Source organism: Cucurbita moschata, unplaced genomic scaffold (assembly GCF_002738365.1).
Source record: "Cucurbita moschata cultivar Rifu unplaced genomic scaffold, Cmos_1.0 Cmo_Scf00015, whole genome shotgun sequence".
Taxonomy (NCBI): domain Eukaryota; kingdom Viridiplantae; phylum Streptophyta; class Magnoliopsida; order Cucurbitales; family Cucurbitaceae; genus Cucurbita; species Cucurbita moschata.
The window spans coordinates 3206855-3226176 of NW_019268531.1; the positions used below are offsets into that span (position 1 = coordinate 3206855).

The 19322-nt window shown below is 35.1% G+C and overlaps 4 protein-coding genes across 5 annotated transcripts; 2 read left to right on the forward strand and 2 right to left on the reverse strand.

Annotated features, from left to right (window-relative positions):
• Positions 1–70: 70 nt before the first annotated feature.
• On the reverse strand, positions 71–703 carry LOC111453565 (transcriptional regulator TAC1-like). Its single transcript, XM_023094702.1, has one exon. It carries the CDS (start codon positions 566–568, stop codon positions 101–103), a length of 468 nt encoding a protein of 155 aa, XP_022950470.1. The 5' UTR covers positions 569–703; the 3' UTR covers positions 71–100.
• Positions 704–3199: 2496 nt separating this feature from the next.
• LOC111453227 (ultraviolet-B receptor UVR8-like) lies at positions 3200–6622 on the forward strand. 2 transcript variants are annotated; one of them, XR_002712239.1, is made up of 12 exons: positions 3200–3278; positions 3378–3586; positions 3708–3781; positions 3880–3964; positions 4137–4271; positions 4441–4671; positions 4845–5075; positions 5203–5246; positions 5423–5600; positions 5851–5941; positions 6078–6121; positions 6199–6622. XR_002712239.1 is itself a non-coding variant. In XM_023094235.1 (12 exons), exons 1-12 carry the CDS (start codon positions 3274–3276, stop codon positions 6325–6327), a joined length of 1461 nt encoding a protein of 486 aa, XP_022950003.1. In that variant the 5' UTR covers positions 3200–3273; the 3' UTR covers positions 6328–6622. The 2 variants fall into 2 exon arrangements, 1 of the variants encoding a protein (XP_022950003.1); XM_023094235.1 differs by having other exon boundaries at positions 5423–5605.
• Positions 6623–10209: 3587 nt separating this feature from the next.
• On the forward strand, positions 10210–11945 carry LOC111453228 (NADPH-dependent aldo-keto reductase, chloroplastic-like). The gene is made up of 7 exons (XM_023094236.1): positions 10210–10433; positions 10513–10563; positions 10625–10701; positions 10798–10885; positions 11013–11288; positions 11367–11612; positions 11686–11945. The coding sequence occupies exons 1-7, from the start codon at positions 10317–10319 to the stop codon at positions 11770–11772; spliced, it is 942 nt and encodes a 313-aa protein (XP_022950004.1). The 5' UTR covers positions 10210–10316; the 3' UTR covers positions 11773–11945.
• Positions 11946–14312: 2367 nt separating this feature from the next.
• On the reverse strand, positions 14313–18069 carry LOC111453485. The gene is made up of 3 exons (XM_023094604.1): positions 17190–18069; positions 15588–15676; positions 14313–15348 (listed from the first exon to the last, which is right to left on the reverse strand). Exons 1-3 carry the CDS (start codon positions 18067–18069, stop codon positions 14464–14466), a joined length of 1854 nt encoding a protein of 617 aa, XP_022950372.1. The 3' UTR covers positions 14313–14463.
• Positions 18070–19322: the final 1253 nt, after the last annotated feature.

Sequence of the window (19322 nt, forward strand, 5' to 3'; positions counted from 1 at the left end):
AAAAAAAAAAAAAAAAAAAAAAAAAAAAAAAAAAAAAAAAAAAAAAAAAAAAAAAAAAAAAACAGAGAGAAACAACAAAGTCACGGCGGTGCAATTTTATTTATCTAGCGCCGCCAAGGCGGAGCTCAAGATCCAAATCCTCAACGGAGGTATGAGTAAGTCCAATTACCTCTGATCGGAAAAGGAAAGCCACCGTGGACGGCACATGATCGGGTCTCTTTCTCTTGGTACAAACAGCAGCCTGATCCTTGAGGAAATCATGGCTTGTTTTAGGGTGTTGTTGAGGATCGATTTGGGGTTTGAAAGATTGGTGCTTTAATCTAGCCCGATCACGGCGGTGGACATTCATGTGACCACCCAGAGCTTGAGCCGACCGGAATTCCCTTTTGCAGAAGCTACAAGAGTAGGATCTGGGGGGCCAAACGCAGCCGCCGAGATGACCCGCAGCAGCATCCTCAGCAAAGGCTTGTTCTTCCCATGAAGCTTCGTTGATTGTAGTGGTTAAATTCTTCTTCTTTTTGTTCTTGTTTTCCCATATCTTCCAGCATAGTTTGGAGTCCATTTCCATAGCGCAGAAGGTGAAAAGGTATGGAATTGAGATGAGAAAATTGCATTAAATTTGATATTTAAGGTGAAATAGTGGGTAGGGTTTACTTACGCTTTGAATCATCTCTATCATGGACTAAATGCTTCCATTTTAATTCTTTTAATTTTCTGGGGAATTTACGATTTAAAATATTCACTTTGTCTGTGGGGCCTTCAAACTCATGTTTTTTTTGGGATTCATCACACCCTCTTGCCCTAACTCAACTCATCTCACTCAAACCATTATCACGTGACATCTCATAATCCACTTCCTTTTGAAATCCGTTACCACACCATCCAGTATCTACCTTCATTCGGGCTTCGCTAACATATCACCTGATTTCTCTTACAAGTTTCGAGGTTTTCCCACTTTTACAAACGATTTTGTTCTTCTCCCCAACCAATATGAGATCTCACAACCCATCACTCATTCGGATCTCACATGCCCACTCTAATAGATCTCGTCCTTTATGGGTTTTTCTTTTCAGACTTCCTCTCAAAGTTTTTAAAATGCAGGGAGGGAAGTTTCTACACCCTTATAAAGTATAATTATCTAGGAGATGAAAAACCGAACATTTCTACATTAAATATTGCATCATCAAACAATTATTCTACGTACATGTGTGTGTATATATATAAATAAATCATGTAGTCAAAATGTTTAGTTATGCTAAATAATATTATTTAATTAGAATTAATATCATAATATTTATATCAAAAAAAAAAAAAAAAACAATTTAAAATGAATTGAAAAATTCCTAATAGGCCCCCATGATTTCTCCAATTTGCGTAACTAGTCAGCCTATCTATTGGGCAATAAACCAAGAATTCAGAAATATAATAAACAATTCGATTTCTTGTAAGTTACAATTTGATCATTGTCGTCCCTTGAAACTCTCCATTATTCAACTTAAATTATTATTATTTCATTTGGAAATTTACTTAATCCCTACTCAACAAATAATTTTTTTGTTACAATCTCATATAAGTATATATAATTTCTATAAATCAATTCTTTTTTTTTTTTTTTAAATTTAAATAGCAGCACAGACAACTATCATGTCGTAAAGTATTGCGTGCATTCTGAAGACGTTAACAAAGAACGATATTGGATATGATTCATAAGAAAGCGATACTTCAAAGTCATGTACCATGCGGTTTAAAGAGGTCAAGTCAATGATCCTTTTCCAACGTATATGATTTTAGTAAAAATAAACATATATATATATATACACGTTTATTATGTTTAAATAATTGAATTAAATTAGTAAGATAGGATTGTGAATGAAAAGAATGAAACCTAAGCTAAGAAAATAACAGTATATATTACAAAAGATGTGTGCAAAATAGCATAAGAAAATATAATGTGACAAAAGTTTCAACATTATTGAAAATAAACAGATCACTCATCTTTTAATTCCAAAATAATAATAATAATAATAATTATTATTATTATTATTAGGACATTTTCCATTTTATAATCGACTGTCCCAATCCTTCAAATATGATTTCCTTTGCAACTTGATCCGTAAATCCAGAGAGAACCTCCATTTTTTTTAAAAAAATTTTATTACAAAATAAAAAAGTTCAAGAAAATTCGAGATGAAGTGAGCTTATCTTACATTTTAATATATAATTGAGAAATTATTTTAGTGTCGGCACGAAAATTGTTGTGTTAAATGATTATAAAAAAGGGAGCAACGACAAGAAATTGGGTGAGATTGGTCATATTTTTATAATATAAAGTTTTTATTTTCATGCATTCCTTTGACACAGACCCATGGAATAACAATAATATTTCAAACTTATCTCACCCATATTTAAAACAACCATTAACAGTGTATTTTAGATCTGATCATATTAATAACATAAATTATTATTGTATGTGTATAGACAAGATATGGTTCAAAGATTTGAGCTTAAGCAAAGGAAGGTGTTCTTGCATGTTTCGTGGGATGTGCTGACTTCTAGATCAACCCTATCATCCATTTTTAACCTATTATACACCCGTGTTTTTACGAGTAATAGATCGTAATTAAAAAATATAATGTATGTATGTACGTACGACACGTATTTCAGTAATTTTAAAAATATATAACGAAAAATAATTGCTTCAAAATGTTCCATTATGTAAAATATTAGTTCATGCAAAATTTTTGTAAAATGGGATTTTGGGTTGAAAACAAGCCAAGCCCATCACAAAATTATGTCCGTTGGGCCCAACATGGGCAGAGACATTTTCTTTTTCAAATTATTGCATATAATTATAGTGTATATTTTTATAATTAAAAAAATATATAATTATTAAATTGATTTAAAAAATAATGATAATTAAGCGTGGCATACGTGGGTCTATTTTAAACCGTGGATTTAGAAGTGGCGATTCCAAAGCAAATCGGTATATAAATAAATGTGGTGCCCACGTGGCAAGCATTTGGAAAGGTTCGGATTTGAAAAGTCTTTGGCTTCCAGAAACTTCCAGCTTAATCTTATGGCGATCTCAAGCGCGGCCACGATTTCTCCACGTGTTCACTGACCACGTCGATATCCGACGTGGCTCACGTTACATCTCTGTAAATGATACGATCCATTCCTTTTAAATTATTTCGAAATTTACCTTTTTGGGTTTTTTCTTCTTTTTTGGCTGAATTTTCTTGTGCAGATGCATCGGAATGCAAAGAGAGAAAGATGAAGTAAAGCTTTCCGTTTCTTCTTCTATTGAATAGTTTTTGTTTTCTGAATAAAATTAGAATTTCTCTTGAGTTGTTGTTTATCGGTTTCGAATGGATTAGGGAGGAGAATGCAGCAGGACAGAACTGTGCAAAAATGGCGAACAAAATCGATGCCCTTGTTTTTATGTGGGGTTATCTTCCCGGAGCTTTGCCGGATAAATCCCTTTTGCTCTCGCCGGAGCCCGTGCGGCTTCCGGGTTCGATCGACGGCGGGGATTCGTGGAAGGAAGTCTGCGGCGGTGGTTGTGGGTTTGCTATGGCCATTTCAGGTTTTAAAGCTCTCGATCCTTGGAATCTTGTTCTTATTGTTTTCTGGAATTCGGGTTTTTTTTTCTTTTTTTTTTTCCTTTGAATTTTGGTCGATGAACTGTTCATGGATTTGGGTTTTAGATTCTGGAAAGTTAATTACGTGGGGTGCGGCGGATGAGGAAAGTCAAATTTACCTGACTTCGGGAAAACATGGGGTAATGTGGATGTTTGAGTGAAAAACTTCTTTGATTTTGTTTTTATGCGTGCTCTTGGAATTGATTTGGAATCTTCTTCGAGCTGCAACATTGTTAAGGAGATTCCTGAGGCGTTTCCTCTTCCAACTGAGGCTTTGGTGGTGAAGGCTGATGCCGGTTGGGCTCATTGTGTCTCCGTTACAGGTACCGTTTCATTCTCTGTTGCAACCTAAATTTGTAAGGGAATTTCAGATGATTTCTTGTTTCTGGGAAGGTGTTATGTTGTTGATATGATAGATTATTTTGAGGATTGAAACATGTTCTCTTCCATTGTAAAGGATATTTCTCTGCTTAAGAAGTTATAACAAATGTACAGAGGCTGGTGAAGTGTACACATGGGGCTGGAGCGAGTGCATACCTTCCATGAAAACATTGCGAGATTTGGCCATTGGGGGAGGAGCTATGTTAAAGGATTCTACCGGGAAACAAACTCTACCTACAACTGAGCAAGGTAATTTTCAAGTTCTTGTGAAAATGGGCAGGGGAGATAGCAAAACCAATAGATTATATGTATTCTTGATATTGTTTCCTGGATACTAATTTGATTCATGAAATCCAACTAGTGAACTGTTTCGAAGTTTTGGTAGATTTGATTGTTTAAATGTATATGTTCTTCATAGTTGAATCTCAAGACTGGAACGTAGTTGATAGAACGGATTCCCAACTTGACAACAAAAGGGTTGGAGAGGAAACTGCAAAGCGAAGAAAAATCAATTCAGTTAAGGAAGATGCTGAAGTTTCTAGTCCGGGAGACGAGCTATTTACTGCACTACCATGTCTTGTAAATTTTGGGCCGGGAGTGAAGATTGCTGCGGTTGCAGCTGGTGGACGCCACACTTTAGCTCTATCAGGTAAATCTCTGATGCAGAAGTCACCCACATGCTCACGATTTGCAGACGTAATTTAGCGTTTTGTGGTTACACTGCATAGTTTTGTAGGGTATATCAAGTACGAAGCTATGGAAGATTTTTGATGTAAAGAAAAAAGACACCCTGATGCATCATTATATTAACTGAAGTTTCAGATATGGGACAGGTGTGGGGTTGGGGCCATGGAGGTGAAGGACAGTTAGGTTTGGGTACTCGGGTGAAGATGGTATCTTCCCCTCATATCATACCTTGCATTGAATTGCCTACTTCTGCTAAAGATAGGTCTTCAGTAATTTATCAAGGATCCAAAGCTGCTGCTGGTAAAGTGATTGGAAATTATGTGAAGGGCATTGCTTGTGGAGGTCGCCATAGTGTCGTTGTAACAGGTGAGAATATACAATATCCTTTTTTGTTTAGTATAGAAGTTCATACAGCCAGAGCTTTAGTTTTAGTGCCATCAATACCTCTTCTTTTACGGTCTGTTTCACTCTGCTTACATGGTTAACGTATCAGATACTGGTGCATTGCTTACTTTCGGATGGGGACTATATGGACAGGTCTGGTTTCTTTCCCTATTGTCTTTCTATGGCGAAGCTCTTCTCGAAGATCAAATTATAAGCCATTTTAAGCAACAAAATGCCTTAAGAACTCTACTGCAAGCGCACCATTCCTATTGCATTAAACGTTCTAATATTGTGTAATTATCTTCGTATGACGCCTTTTATTAATCCAGTGTGGGCAAGGGAACACCAATGATCTACTGAGACCGACATTTGTGTCTTCTTTATCGGGTACCCAAGTGGAAAACATTTCTGCTGGATTATGGCACACTCTTTGTATTACTGCTGAAGGTCTTATCTATGTCTTTGGGGGCAACCAGTTTGGACAGTTGGGAACTGGTGCTGACCAGGGTGAGGTACTTCTTCTGTTCTGCCTGAGCGTTTCCATGAATTTGTAAGCGATGTTGTGTCTAGATGAGAATGGAAGAAAGAACAAGTAAAGTTGTCAAACTGCTTGGATTAGATTGTCTCTGGTTTTTAAGCGTGAGATGTCTGCTTCTATTCCCACTACTAAGTGATTTTACCATCAAAGAACTTATGATGAAACTGCTTGGATTAGTCTTTAGTTTTCATAGAATTTCCTTTTATTTTGTTACTTTAGACTGTACCAAGGCTTTTGGATGCTCCGATCTTGGGAAGTAAGCGTGCAAAAAGGATTTCTTGTGGCGCTCGACACAATGCCGTACTAACAGGTATCGTAAGCGTATGATTTTACTATTCAATCTACTGAAATGAATCTGGGTTGAAGTGATCCCACGACACCGTTTTGTTGACCTCGTATGTGTTATTTCTTGCTCTAATCTTTTCCCTTACTGGTTGTTCTTAAAGACGATGGCCAGTTATTTTCTTGGGGTTGGAATAAATATGGCCAGGTACTGATTCTTTCAGCTTAAGAAGTCAGTTACGATGTCCTGCTGCATTTTTATCAATATCTTTCGCTTTTTCGCAGCTTGGTCTTGGAGATTCAATCGATCGCAACATACCCTCTAAGGTTCCCATCGATGGATGCTTACCGCAAAATATCGTTTGTGGTTGGTGGCACACGCTCATGTTGGCCGAGGCTGAACCATCGAAGTAATTGTTGTAAGTTATCAATCTGAAGGAGGTAGAACCATATGATCTGGTTAATATGTTCATTTGTTTGTTTAGACTGGGTAGTTAGTTGAGTAGCAGTAGATATCAAACTTGCATTTTCAGTCTTGCATTGTGTTCAGTAGAGGATATAGCCAGATACTGTTGTTAACTGGTTGAATCTGGGCTGCTTCCATTCTAGAACTTGAGTTGAAAAAAAATCTCTGCACTTCTTCAAACTCCACTTCTGTAAAATATAATTTAAACATAATTTTGGGGGTTGGCCTTTCAATTCTGTTGCATCATTTGTTTTTGGTATGATCAGGTGATGGATTTAGTTTAGGTGCTTGGTTGATAAGCTTCATTATTGAGGCTTCCCTCTGAAGGAAAATCATGTTGATCTTGATATTGATATTAAATTAGTAGCCAGTATGTAACTTGTTCCATGGGTCTTGTCAAAGTTTAAAGCAAGAAACATGTGTATATATGAGAGAAAAAAAGGAGGGAAATCATTCATAAAATTGCACAAGAGAAGAACATAAGATATGTCCAAAACAATTGGTACATTTTAGTTCCATTCATATAATGTAGTAACTTGGAAGTAGTGGTACTCAAATCCATGTTCATTTCACTCTCCCACCTTGAACGGATATTGTCTTTTCTAGGATTTCCTTTTTAAATCTACTGGTCCTCTCTGGGATTTTCCTTTCTTGCCCACCGCTAGCGTATATTGTCATTTCTAGAATTTTTCTTTTAAGTCTATCGTTAGCATATATTGTCTTCTTTGAGATTTTCATTTTAAGTATACCGCTAGCAGATATTGTCATTTTTGAGATTTCCCTTTTGAGCTTCTCTTCAAAGTTTTTAAAATGCGTTTACTAGGGAGAGATATTTATGCCCTTGTAAAGAATGCTTCATTTTCTTTCCCAACTGATATAAGATCTTACATTTACTGTTCGAGTTGGTGTAGACCATATATATAAGCAAATTGAAACCCATCAGATTATATGAACAGCGCTCGAGAATAATAGAAACAAGCAAACCGAGGAGCCTTGAATCAGAAGCTAATACCAAGAAACCCTCCAAATAATAATAATAAAAAAACCAAACTTGACAACAAGAAAGAAAAGATAATGAATAAAGAAAGGATATTTGGTGGAAGATTGCAAATGCCAAATGGAGATTTAGTTTGGATATAGCTTTCTGTAGCTATCAGAAGGGCCTTGGACTCGATTGGCCAAATCTTGATTGTGGGTTAGCGTGAGAAGCTGGATTCTCAAATCCAAACAAACCCCATATAACATTTCATCCCCCAAATCTTTCAATAACCCCATAAAACCAAACCCATCTCCTCTCTTCTCTTCTCTTCTCTTCAAAGAAACCAAATCAAGTAATAACCTTTGTGGTTGTAGAGGAACATGGAAGGCCTCATTCCATTCCTTTACAAAGCCATTGTCCACTACAGAAATGGCTATAACCAAGCCGATAGCCAACCGTCATGGCGCTGCGACGAGTCTCCCTCTGCTTCAGCTTCATATGTAAGACTTGCAGGTGATGAACAAGACAGTGCCTCTTCTTCTTCTTTTTCTAATGGCAGTGTTAGAATATCAGCTTCTGGGATTCAATCTCCTTTGCGTCGTTTGGTTCCCCATCGAGTTGCTGCTTGAAATGAAAATTAAAGTGAAGGGAAGTAGAAGGCTTATGTCTGGTGATTAAGGATAAGTTGTTGCTTGTAATTTAAGTTCCTAGCCGTTGGTTTTGGAAGTATGAGGTGTGTGTGCAGAAAGAAATCTCCGAAGGGAGAGCTGTGTGTGCAGCCTGAAAATAGTGGCTGTGATTGATGGTCTTGGCTGCCGTGTGTATGCTGGTTTGTTCAAAGCAATTATATATATTTTCGAGTATTTTTATTTGTTTGAATAGGTTTAAGCTTAAAAACATATCCTCTCCTTAACAGACATGTTTTAAAATTTTAAAATTGAGAAGTAAACAAGATAATCTATATGATTAAAAGTAAATAAATAAATACGAGAGTTGAGCGATCAAAAATTAATTAAAAATAACCTTAGAAAAGGAACAAAACAATTAATAAAATAATAGTTAGGTAGGCAATTTATTTCGTTTACATTATATTAAGTAAAACGTGACAAATTGGAAGTTTAAACGTCATTTTTTTATAAAAATATTAATAGAATATCTATTAAGAAAAATATAAATATATTTTTTATATTTTGATTAATAAATAATTAGTTTAAACCCCTAAAAAGGTAAATTCTAAATTTAATTTTTTTTTCATATCCCTATAAATCAAATTTGTAATTTAATCTTTGAAATCTATTATTTTTATTATATTTACATAATATTGTTTTGTTTTTTGTTTTATATGTTTTATGTATTTTTTTTACGAGATAATGTCAAACTTGTGTGAAAATATTATGAATACGAACTCATCAACAAATTAAAAAAAAAAAAAAAAAATTAGTACCATGATTAAAAAAATGTTTTGATGTAATTTGAATTAAAAAAAAAAGATATTAATTATGTAGGTTATAAATGTGAGTAATTATTTTACATGAATTTTTATGGTTATTTTATTGATTAATCTAAATCATATTAGTTTCAATTGGAGTGATGGAATTATTTATAACCTTTTAATTAAAATTAGAAGTTCAATAATATAAAATTAGAGAAAAAAAAAATATATCATTAAGTAATATCCTCTGGCTTTGACACATTTATATTGTTATATTATAGGATAAATGGTAAGTTTAGTCTTTAAAAATATTTAATAAATATATAAATTTTGTATTTTGTATTTAATATATTTAGATAAAATTAATTAATTTCTAATTTCTAATTTTGAAAGTTTGGATATTAAATAAATGCAAATAACACCAATTTTGGGATTTAACCTAAAAGATATTATCAAAATTATTAACTCGAATTAAGACATTAACAAATATTTATTACTTAGAAAATTACTATTCAAATAGAAGAACGAATTAGAAATACGATACGGAATCCTATAGATTGATATAGAGAGAAGATCGTTGGTGGGTATAACTCTAAATAAGTCACGGTGATTAAATGTAGACCAATTATTTTGTTCGTTTAGAGAGAGTTCACTCTCAACTATGGATTAATAAGCTGAGATGTATGGAACTCGTTGCTCATTGAAAACTACAAATCAAATTAATTTGTTTCTAAATTTAAAAGATCACGACTCATCATTTTTTTGGGTAAATGACGCAACTTTAACGAAAGGATATGTGTTTAATCAAAACACACAAACGCATAATTATTACTCAAATTATGTTGTTTATTTTTGTACAATTTCCTACCCCTAAAGAGATAATTATTCACGACACATCTCGAGCATCACAAAAGGAACAAAATTATATTTAATGATTAGTTTGATTGGAGAAATTAATATGGTCATCGTAAATATTGACTTTCTATCAAGGTTTTAAAATATGTCTATTAGAAAGATGTTTTCACACCGTTACGGGGAATGTTTCGTTTCATTTTCTAATCAATATGGGATCATGAATTTGAATATTGATCGTTTAAGCGTAAGATGTTAATTAAATCCGCGGGAATGGGTGTATTTTAAACGCGAGGAAGAGAGTGGTTTGGATGAGGAAGTTTGTTCTTGGCACATAAACGTGTGTTTGAGAGAGCAGAGATCCTCATTTCATGGCGGAACTCACTCAAAGGGAAAACAATGGAATCCATATAAAGTCTCCGACAATGGAAGACGAAGAGACGACCAGAAAAAGAAAAACCAATTTTCTCCATTCATTAATAATACCCTTTCTGTCTCACCAAAAACCAAAACAAATAAGGTAACCCCACCTCTGTTTTCTCTGTTCTCTCTGTTCTCTCTGTTCTCTCTGTTCTCTCTGTTCTCTCTGTTCTCTCTGTTCTCTCTGTTCTCTCTGTTCTTTCCAACCAAACTTCCAGAATAAACAACGTTGGAGATTCAGAAGCCCCAAAAACATGGACAAACTCTCGCATTTTGATCTCAACACTGGAGCAACCATTCCGGCTGTCGGCCTCGGAACATGGAAAGCCCCGCCCGGCGAGGTCGGAGAAGCTGTCAAAACCGCCGTCAAGGTTTCTCTGCATCCTTCCATATCTAAATTACACTTAGTTTAGAGTAAAAATTGATGGGTTTGTCTGTTTCTATGAGCAGGCTGGTTATAGGCATATTGATTGTGCTCATGTCTACGACAACGAAAAAGAGGTTTTCTTTCGCCTTCTTCTTCACATAATTCTGTACAAGGAATTCATAAACTCTGTTGCAGGTAGGAGCAGCGTTTAAGGAACTGTTTTCAACGGGCGTAGTCCAGCGAAGTGAAATGTTCATCACTTCTAAACTCTGGTAATCCCATCAAATTTCATTACTTTTGTTTTGTACTAAAACCCCATCATGATTACATCAAAATTAGTAGTGATTTTGCGTTCATCTCCTCCACAGGTGCAGCGATCAAGCACCTGAAGATGTCTGCAAAGCATTGAGCAAAAGCTTAGAAAATCTTCAACTTGATTACATCGATCTCTATCTTGTACGCCTTTCTTATACCCTATGAAATGCTGATATTGTTTGCTTTTGACTTTTCTAAATGGTCTCGACCAATGTCGATAGTATTCCTCACTTATATACAATCCTGAACATTGACATGCTTATTTCAGGTACATTGGCCATTCAGGACGAAACCCGGGTCGAGAGGGTTCGCTCCTGAGGTCATGGCGCCGTTGTGCATTGCGGAAACGTGGAACGCGATGGAGGGGTTGTATGCATCTGGGCAAGCAAGAGCCATTGGTGTAAGCAACTTCTCAACAAAGAAGCTTCAAGATTTGCTCAAAACTGCCAAAGTTCCACCGGCTGTTAACCAAGTTGAATGCCACCCAGTTTGGCAGCAGCCTGCACTTCACAACCTCTGCAAATCCACCGGCGTTCATCTTTCGGTACATTTTCTAAATCCATTTGCTATCAATAATCAACAGACACATGAATTTACATAGAAAATTGGATGATGGGTGCAGGCATATTCTCCATTGGGATCTCCAGGGAGCTGGGTGAAGGGTGAAATCTTGAAGGAGCCAATTCTCATAGAAATTTCAGAGAAGCTGAACAAGTCACCGGCGCAGGTGGCCCTCCGATGGGGCATCCAAAGTGGCCACAGTGTTCTTCCAAAGAGCGTAAATGAATCAAGGATTGTTGAAAACCTTAGCTTATTTGATTGGTCCATTCCCCCTGAGCTCTTCTCAAAATTCTCACAAATTCATCAGGTAAGTAATCAATGATATTCAGCTCAAAAGCCATAGATATTAATCTCATCTTTGCGTGGATTGTATTATGCAGCAACGTCTTCTTCGCGGGGATTTTGCAGTCCATGAAACTCAAAGCCCTTATAAAAGCCTTGAAGAACTTTGGGATGGTGAAATATGATACCAATATCCATATGAATTTGATAACAACACTTCCAATTTGTAATAAACATCGATTTGGTCATTCTTTTAGGACGCCATTTCATATTAATTCTGAGATTGTTTTGTAATAATTTATGTTTTCTTTTTGAACATTTTAAGTTCTTAGTCGTTCTTACCCATTTGTCTCCTAAAATCTCAATTCATTGTTCCAAGTGTGGTATTAATTCTATATATTCAGTTCCCTTCTCAAACAATTCTCAAAGAATTGTGTTGTAGTCTTCATTAATTTGCTCGACACCAATTATGAAATTTATTTGTTTTTTTTTAGTTTAATAAGCGTGACAGGATGTTATCCACCTTTAAAATCATATTCATATCTTATCTATTCAGCTATGCTTGAATTGAAAATGCTCAAATTTAATAAAAATTTAACGGCTAAGTCTTAAATATTAAAAAAATTAGAATGTTTACGAGATTTTTTATTACCAAAATAAAATTTTTGGAACCAAAGCACTAATTTCAAGACCAATTTTTTAGAATTGAGCTTATTTACTAACAATTATTTCTTAATAATTATTTAGATTTTTCTTGGAAATTTAAAAGATAGACAACTATCTTATTCAATCACAATCATGAATAACATCATTGACAAAGACTTTGACTTAAATTTCTTGACTTTTGAGTCACCAAAACAACTCGTCAAATCAACAAGTACTTTGATAAGTCTATCGGGTGCAGCGCGAACTAGAAGGAGTTTTAGAAAAATACCCGATTAAGAGTTAGCAAATATATTTTCGTATTAAGATTCAAATCTTATTTACTGTGACTCAAATTCATGGATGCAACATTAGTGAAAAATTACTCACTCTCTGAATAACTATCAAACGTGTGGATTAGAAAATCTATAATTCTCTAATACTTCACGATTACAAATTACAAATATTTTTATAGTTTCTCTTTCATACGCACTCGAATATCAGATAACTCAAACAATTTATTCCATAACCAAACCCGAACGGGAGTGATTTATTTGCTCCAAATACATATTCCATCGATGTGGAATCTCACAATCTACCATTTTAGGGCCAACATCCTTGTTAATACACCGCCTGATATCTAGCTCTTATACCATTTGTAATAGCTAACAGATATTGTCCGCCTTCACACTTTACATATCATCATCTGCCTCACAGTTTTAAAGCGCGTTTACTACAGAGAGGTTTCCACGTTCTTATAAGAATTGATTCGTTCCCCTGTTCAACTGAAGTGGAATCTCACGTCACGGGCACGTGGAGGTTTGAAATATGTTTTAATTGTGTTGACACAAATTTATTATATTCCTCTAAAATGCATTAAAAAAATGAAAACATTAATAAATACTAAAATGGAATTTTAGAATGAACAAATCGAAAATATATAAATTTGGAGATGGGTCCCATGAACTTCTGACCTTGTAGCATATATTATGAATTAATTAAATATTTGATTACTGTTCATTTGACTTTATTATTACAAGACATTTATTGCTACGTAAATTACGCTGCCGTGTCGTGCCATATTATCCTAGACCTGGTCATTATATAACTAAATATTCCTTAAAAATTATAATGTCATTTCATATTAAAACAAGGCTAAAGTTTAAGACGTGCAGAAATTCATAAGACATTGTATGTAAGTAAGTACTCGTGGCGGGGTTCGGGTTCTTCTTCAAATCATATTTTTGCACCTTCAATTTTGACGACCCTCGATATTGGACCATTACTTGTTGAGCTGAACACTACGATGAATCTTAACTTAACTTTGACGAAACATGGTTACGATCTTATATTATATATTAAATTTTTATTTAATAGTTTTCAATAGTTAAAATATGCCACTTTTCATAAGCGGAAAAAAAAGACAAATTTTAGTGATGGCACCAAATTTTTTGTTAAAGTTTCTCCAACTCTTGGAGATATTCATACACGTCAGACCGACTCAATCTAATAAATTAATAAGTCGAAGCTGATTTTGGTTGAAACTTTGATGAGAAAGGCGAAGACATAGTCATCTTCAAGTTGAATTAATAATTATTGTGTGAATCCATACAATATTATCGCACTGAAATTCTTGGTTTGTTGATTTACGATAAAAACAACGAGAAAGATCTATCTATCTTTACAGAGATAAGATATTATTCATTACGAGTTAATATCTAAATGGAACACAAGTACAATTTACGTCTAGATAGGGCACGACTTACAGCTCATTCTTTGTTTGAAATTTTAGGGTTTCCTCCCTCACGTAGTTAGGTTTTGGCTACAATTGATAATAATAACGAAAACTTCACCTATTTAGACAAAGACCTCATGAATTTATTTTTTGTTTTAACCAAAATGTTTTATATCAATGAACATGATTGTCGACACTTATATACTAGAGGGGTATATGAATGTACTGAGACCATATTGGAATGAGAGCAATCTTGAGAATAGAATGACTAAAAATGTCTTAAAAGAATTGAGAGTTACTGTCTATACCAATAAATCGTACTTTCCTTTTCGGTTGCTCAACGACAGAAACTCCAATAATTTCGTATTTCATTTCGTACATTAATTAACATTCTTAATTTACATTTATTCATACATTCAAACAAGAAACACAAAGGAAAGAAAAGACAAAGCAAACGACAGAGATCTTGTTCATACTTCCAATTCCAACTCCAATATCACTAAAAATTTAAAGGCATCCCAAAAATGGAACTGGTAACTGCACCCATGGTTAGTTTACCCACCAGAGAAAACATTGATTTTGTAAGCGTTCTCTCACGTGGCGGCGGCGGCGGCGGCGGCGCTTCATATCCATATTGACTTGCTTGATAATAACCATAATTATTGTATGCATATCCATAACCGAATCCAACAGGATAGCCAAAATAAGGGACGGCGAAACCATAAGGAGCTGGAGGTGGCCCAGGTGGCCACGGCGGCGGTGCAAACGAAATCCCACGTGAGGTAGTCCCACTCGGCGGTGGAATTGGAGGCTCGGTCGAGTGAGCGGGCGGCGAGTCGTACGGCTCCAAAAGGCAGTCAAGATGGATATTGAGACCACAAATATCACATCCGTACACCCAACGGGATGAACAATCAGTTGTGCAAACAACACAGCTTCCAAAGGGCAGCTTTTGGAGCTTTAAAGGATGGTTTTTGTCGATCACATGGTCAAGCTCTTCGGGGAGTTGGGTGCACACTGGGTGGGCGTCAAAGTTGCAATCTTTACATCGGTAGTACAGGCCCTCGACGGGTCCCAGGCAGACATTGCAAAACCGGCCGCCGGGAGCAGCAGCTTCGGGCTTAAGGACGTCCAAAGTGAGATGGTGGTGGTGGATGAATAAGGATAGCTTTTCCGGGCAATTGGCGCAGAATTCATGTAGGTCGAAATCGCAGCCGTGGCATCGGAATCGGCTGTCGGAGCCGATGGTTTTGCAGCCGTCGCAGTAGTAATCTTGATCGTCGAAGAGAAAAATCAAGGGGTGGTTTGGATGTGTGAAATGAAATTTGGTGTTCTTTGGCACCGGAGCCATCTTTCTCTGATGATCTTTTGGTTGTTGGATTTGCTTAAGGGGAGAAACAAGACCTATTAAATGCTACAATAATGCGTCTATTATTATTTTAGGATTTGGAGCTTCAAAAAATAAGTAAGATTCAGATTATTTGTGGTTGATCGAATATCCCAAGATAAAAACATTTATTTTAAATTCATATCACTATAAAATCGATCATGTTTATCTTGATTCTAAACGTGTAATTTAAAATGATAAAAAAATACTTGAAGGGGAAGTAAAATTCAGATTACCTTTTTCATCAAATACTTAACGCAAAAACACTTGTTTAAGATTCGAATTACTCCACAAGCAAAACTGATTATGTCAAACTTGAATGATTCTACATGCAACCTAAATTATATTGAATTGCAAATAAACTTAGTCATTGGCTAATGAAAAACTCAAATGCTCCTTTTATTACATTTTTCCGAGCTACCTTACAAGATAACATACAACGTTCTATAGCCTCAAAATGAAAATTCTTAATCTTCACGAGGCTTTCCAAGAGTTGTAGTTTTCGTATTTTTATGACCATAATTAACCACTATGTAAACTTTAGGGCGACAATTAACCATTAAATAAATAAACCTTAAAATATATTAAAAAATACCATAACTCTGATTACCATCTATCCTCAATTTGTAACAATCTAAAAATAAATGAATCGTACTTAAAGTATCTCGAAGCCTTTGTTGCATAAATGAAGATTAATTGTTCCTAATGTGACATTAATATTACATGATTGAGATACCTTGGTTCATATCAAATTGGTTAAGGTATATATATATATATATATATATATATATATATATATATCTTATGGATACATCTATGTATTTATTTTATATTTTAAGGAACATAATCAATAATCAATAATCAATAATCATTAATCATTGTTACCATTTTAATATTAAATTTAAAAAATATGAAAAATTTTATATCGTATATTGCTGAAAAATATATATGTTTAATAATAAATTCATAGGACTTTGGAAAAAAAATATGTGCTAAATGTAAAGGCATGATCCATGGGTTCTTTAGTTGACTTTAATTTACCAACTTGTGATTAAATAAAGACTTTGACTTAGTTTTGTTTCGCTTACGTTATTATCAAATTATAGTTCTAATCTGGGTAATTTGTTCTTTATATTAATTTATTATTAAAAGTTTGGTATAATCTTCATTTCATTTAATATATAGATAACATCTAATTATATAATCTAAAAATTCTTTTCTTTTCCTCTTTTTTAATATCTTATGTTTAATTAGATTATTTAAATTTTCTAAAGTCTCATTACACATAAAATTCAATTTAATATCTAATATGCCAATTTGATTTTTAAAACTCTATACATGCAAGTCAAAACTAGCCAAGTCTAACTTAACTCGATCCAAGCTCGATATGAAGTTAAAGTTTAACTAGTTTAGCTCAATCCAACCTATTCACTCATTGAATTGGATATGAATCACTATTTTAAAGATTGAACCAACCATTTTAAATCATATTCGATCATGGATTCACACGTCGAGCTAGCCCCATGAACTTATGATTAAAAGAATTAATATTTGATAGGCTTATCCAATGGATTTAGTCAAACCCGACTCAAGTTTGACGCAAACTTTGATGTAATAAAACAAACTCATGAATTCTCGAAGGTTGATACGCGGATCCAAACAATTCCCCTTTAATTTATCAGACTTGATTCCATTTGGCTCCATCTAATGATGTCACGAAACTTTCAAGACATAAATCGAAAATTTACAGATACATTAGATATTTTAAAAGTTTATGAACAAGTAAGCTCGATTGGAGTCACTTCAAAATTAAAGACGAGGGATAAATTGTTAAAAACCAATGGATCCGAAAAGAAAACCATTTATAGCACCTGAAGCTATATTTCCTATCAGAGAAAACATTGTAGTCCCGAACAGTGATCCCCAATTTGACGACGACGATGAAGATCCATGTCCATGCCCATGCCCATGTTCTCCACCATGATATGGCGGATAATTGGGGATATTATTATTGTATGGAAATGGATATCCAGGATACCCATAATAAGAATTCGGAACACCCCAACGGAATCCATACCCATAATAATAATTCCCTCCAAAACCAGGCGGAAACCCACCATTAAAATGAGGCTTCTCCGCCGTCGACGGCGGTGGAGCATGTGGTATCCCACGTGTCCCGCTGCTCTTCTTTGGACCGTACGACTTCCGAAGACATTTGATATGTACGTTGACTCTACAACCATCGCATCCGTACACCCACAAAGAACAACAATCAATTCCACAAACCCCACAATTCCCAAACGACGACTTCTGGAGCCTCAAGCTATGGTAGTCGTCGATGACGTGGCGCACCTTCTCCGGCAGCTGAGTACAAAGTGGGTGAACATCAAAGTCGCAGTGGCTGCAGCGGTAGGACACGCCGTCGATGGATTCACGGCAAATGTCACAGATGGTCGTCGTCCGGTGATGGGTTTGGGGTTTAGAGAGAATGAGAGAGAGTGGGTGGCTGTGGAAGGAGGAGGAGAGTTGGTGGGGGCAATTAGCGCAGTACACGTGGATGTCGGCGATGCAGACGTGGCATCGGAATCTGTCGCCGAAACCGGTGGTTTTGCAGGCGTGACAGATGTAATTGGCTTGGTCGGTTGTGTTGTGAATGAGATGGTGGTTTGGATGGACATGGGAGAAGTGGGGGTTGAGATTCTTGGTCAATGCAGCCATTTCTGTGTCTATTTGTGATAACACACATTGAGTGGGAGGCATTTATAGAGACAACAACGCGTTTTGTGTATGCATTTTACTTCCACCACCATCCTCTTGTTGACTTACAAATTAATTAAACCCCAATACTTTTTTTAACTCAACTCGGAGTCTCTAAACAAGTGTAACACATAGACCGACACGGTCAATGCAAGGTCGAATCAAATGACTTGGCTTAGTGTATAGATAAGTCATTTGTGTCGCAGACGATTGAATATGTACGTGCAAGTGGCATATGTGGTCGAACAACCTTGGATTCCGCACAAGTAATATTCGGTTGGCGAAGACATATCCTATTGAGGATTGTTGGGAGTGAGTCCCACATTGACTAATTTAGAGAATGATCATAGGTTTACAAGTGAGGAATACTATCTTCCGTGGTAGTGGTAGGAGGCTTTTGGAGAAGCCCAAAGTAAAGCCATGAGAGGTTATGCTCAAAGTGGGCAATATCATATCATTATGGAAAATTCTGATTCCTAACAGATCCCATCGAAGGTTTGACAAAGCCACAAAGCAACGCACGCGAAAAATATATATGGTATTTGAGTTCTCCTTGAGGTTGGTCGTGAGTGTGTTAAGATCATGATGTTGCATGATTGAAAAAGTACGACCATGTCACTTAGTATCATACTCGAACTCGAGAGTTGATTGGATATAAGTTTTTTATCTTATTTTTTATTTTTTTCAAAATGGTTCGTACAAATATAGAAATAACTAAATGTCTTAGGGACAAAACAACTCATAATTATTATTTATATTCATGTATGTACTAAGTGGACGAACCGTTTTTTTGTTATTTTATATGAATGAATAATAAGATGCAAAAAAAAGACATAAAAATTGATTAGGCGACAAATTCTTACTTTTTTTTATCTATAAAAAAACATTAATTTTTCTGATTATATTATTAAAATAGATCTAAAGTGGATTTAAGAAAATATCATACGACAAGTTGTTCGAAAGTGTAGATAACTCGTTCGAACTTGTTATAAAATTAATATTTTTATTATTGTTTTTTGAGTTATATTAAATTAATTTATGAGAGTTGTATGGGACATTATATTAATATTTGTAACATTATTTATAGAAAGTCAATAACGGTGGCTCTTTTGAACCAACTAGGACATAAATACAGCCTAAGATATAACACGACAAAATAGCAAGCCTCTGAGCAATTTCCCGGAAAGTAAAAAATGTTGGGGCTCATTCCTGTA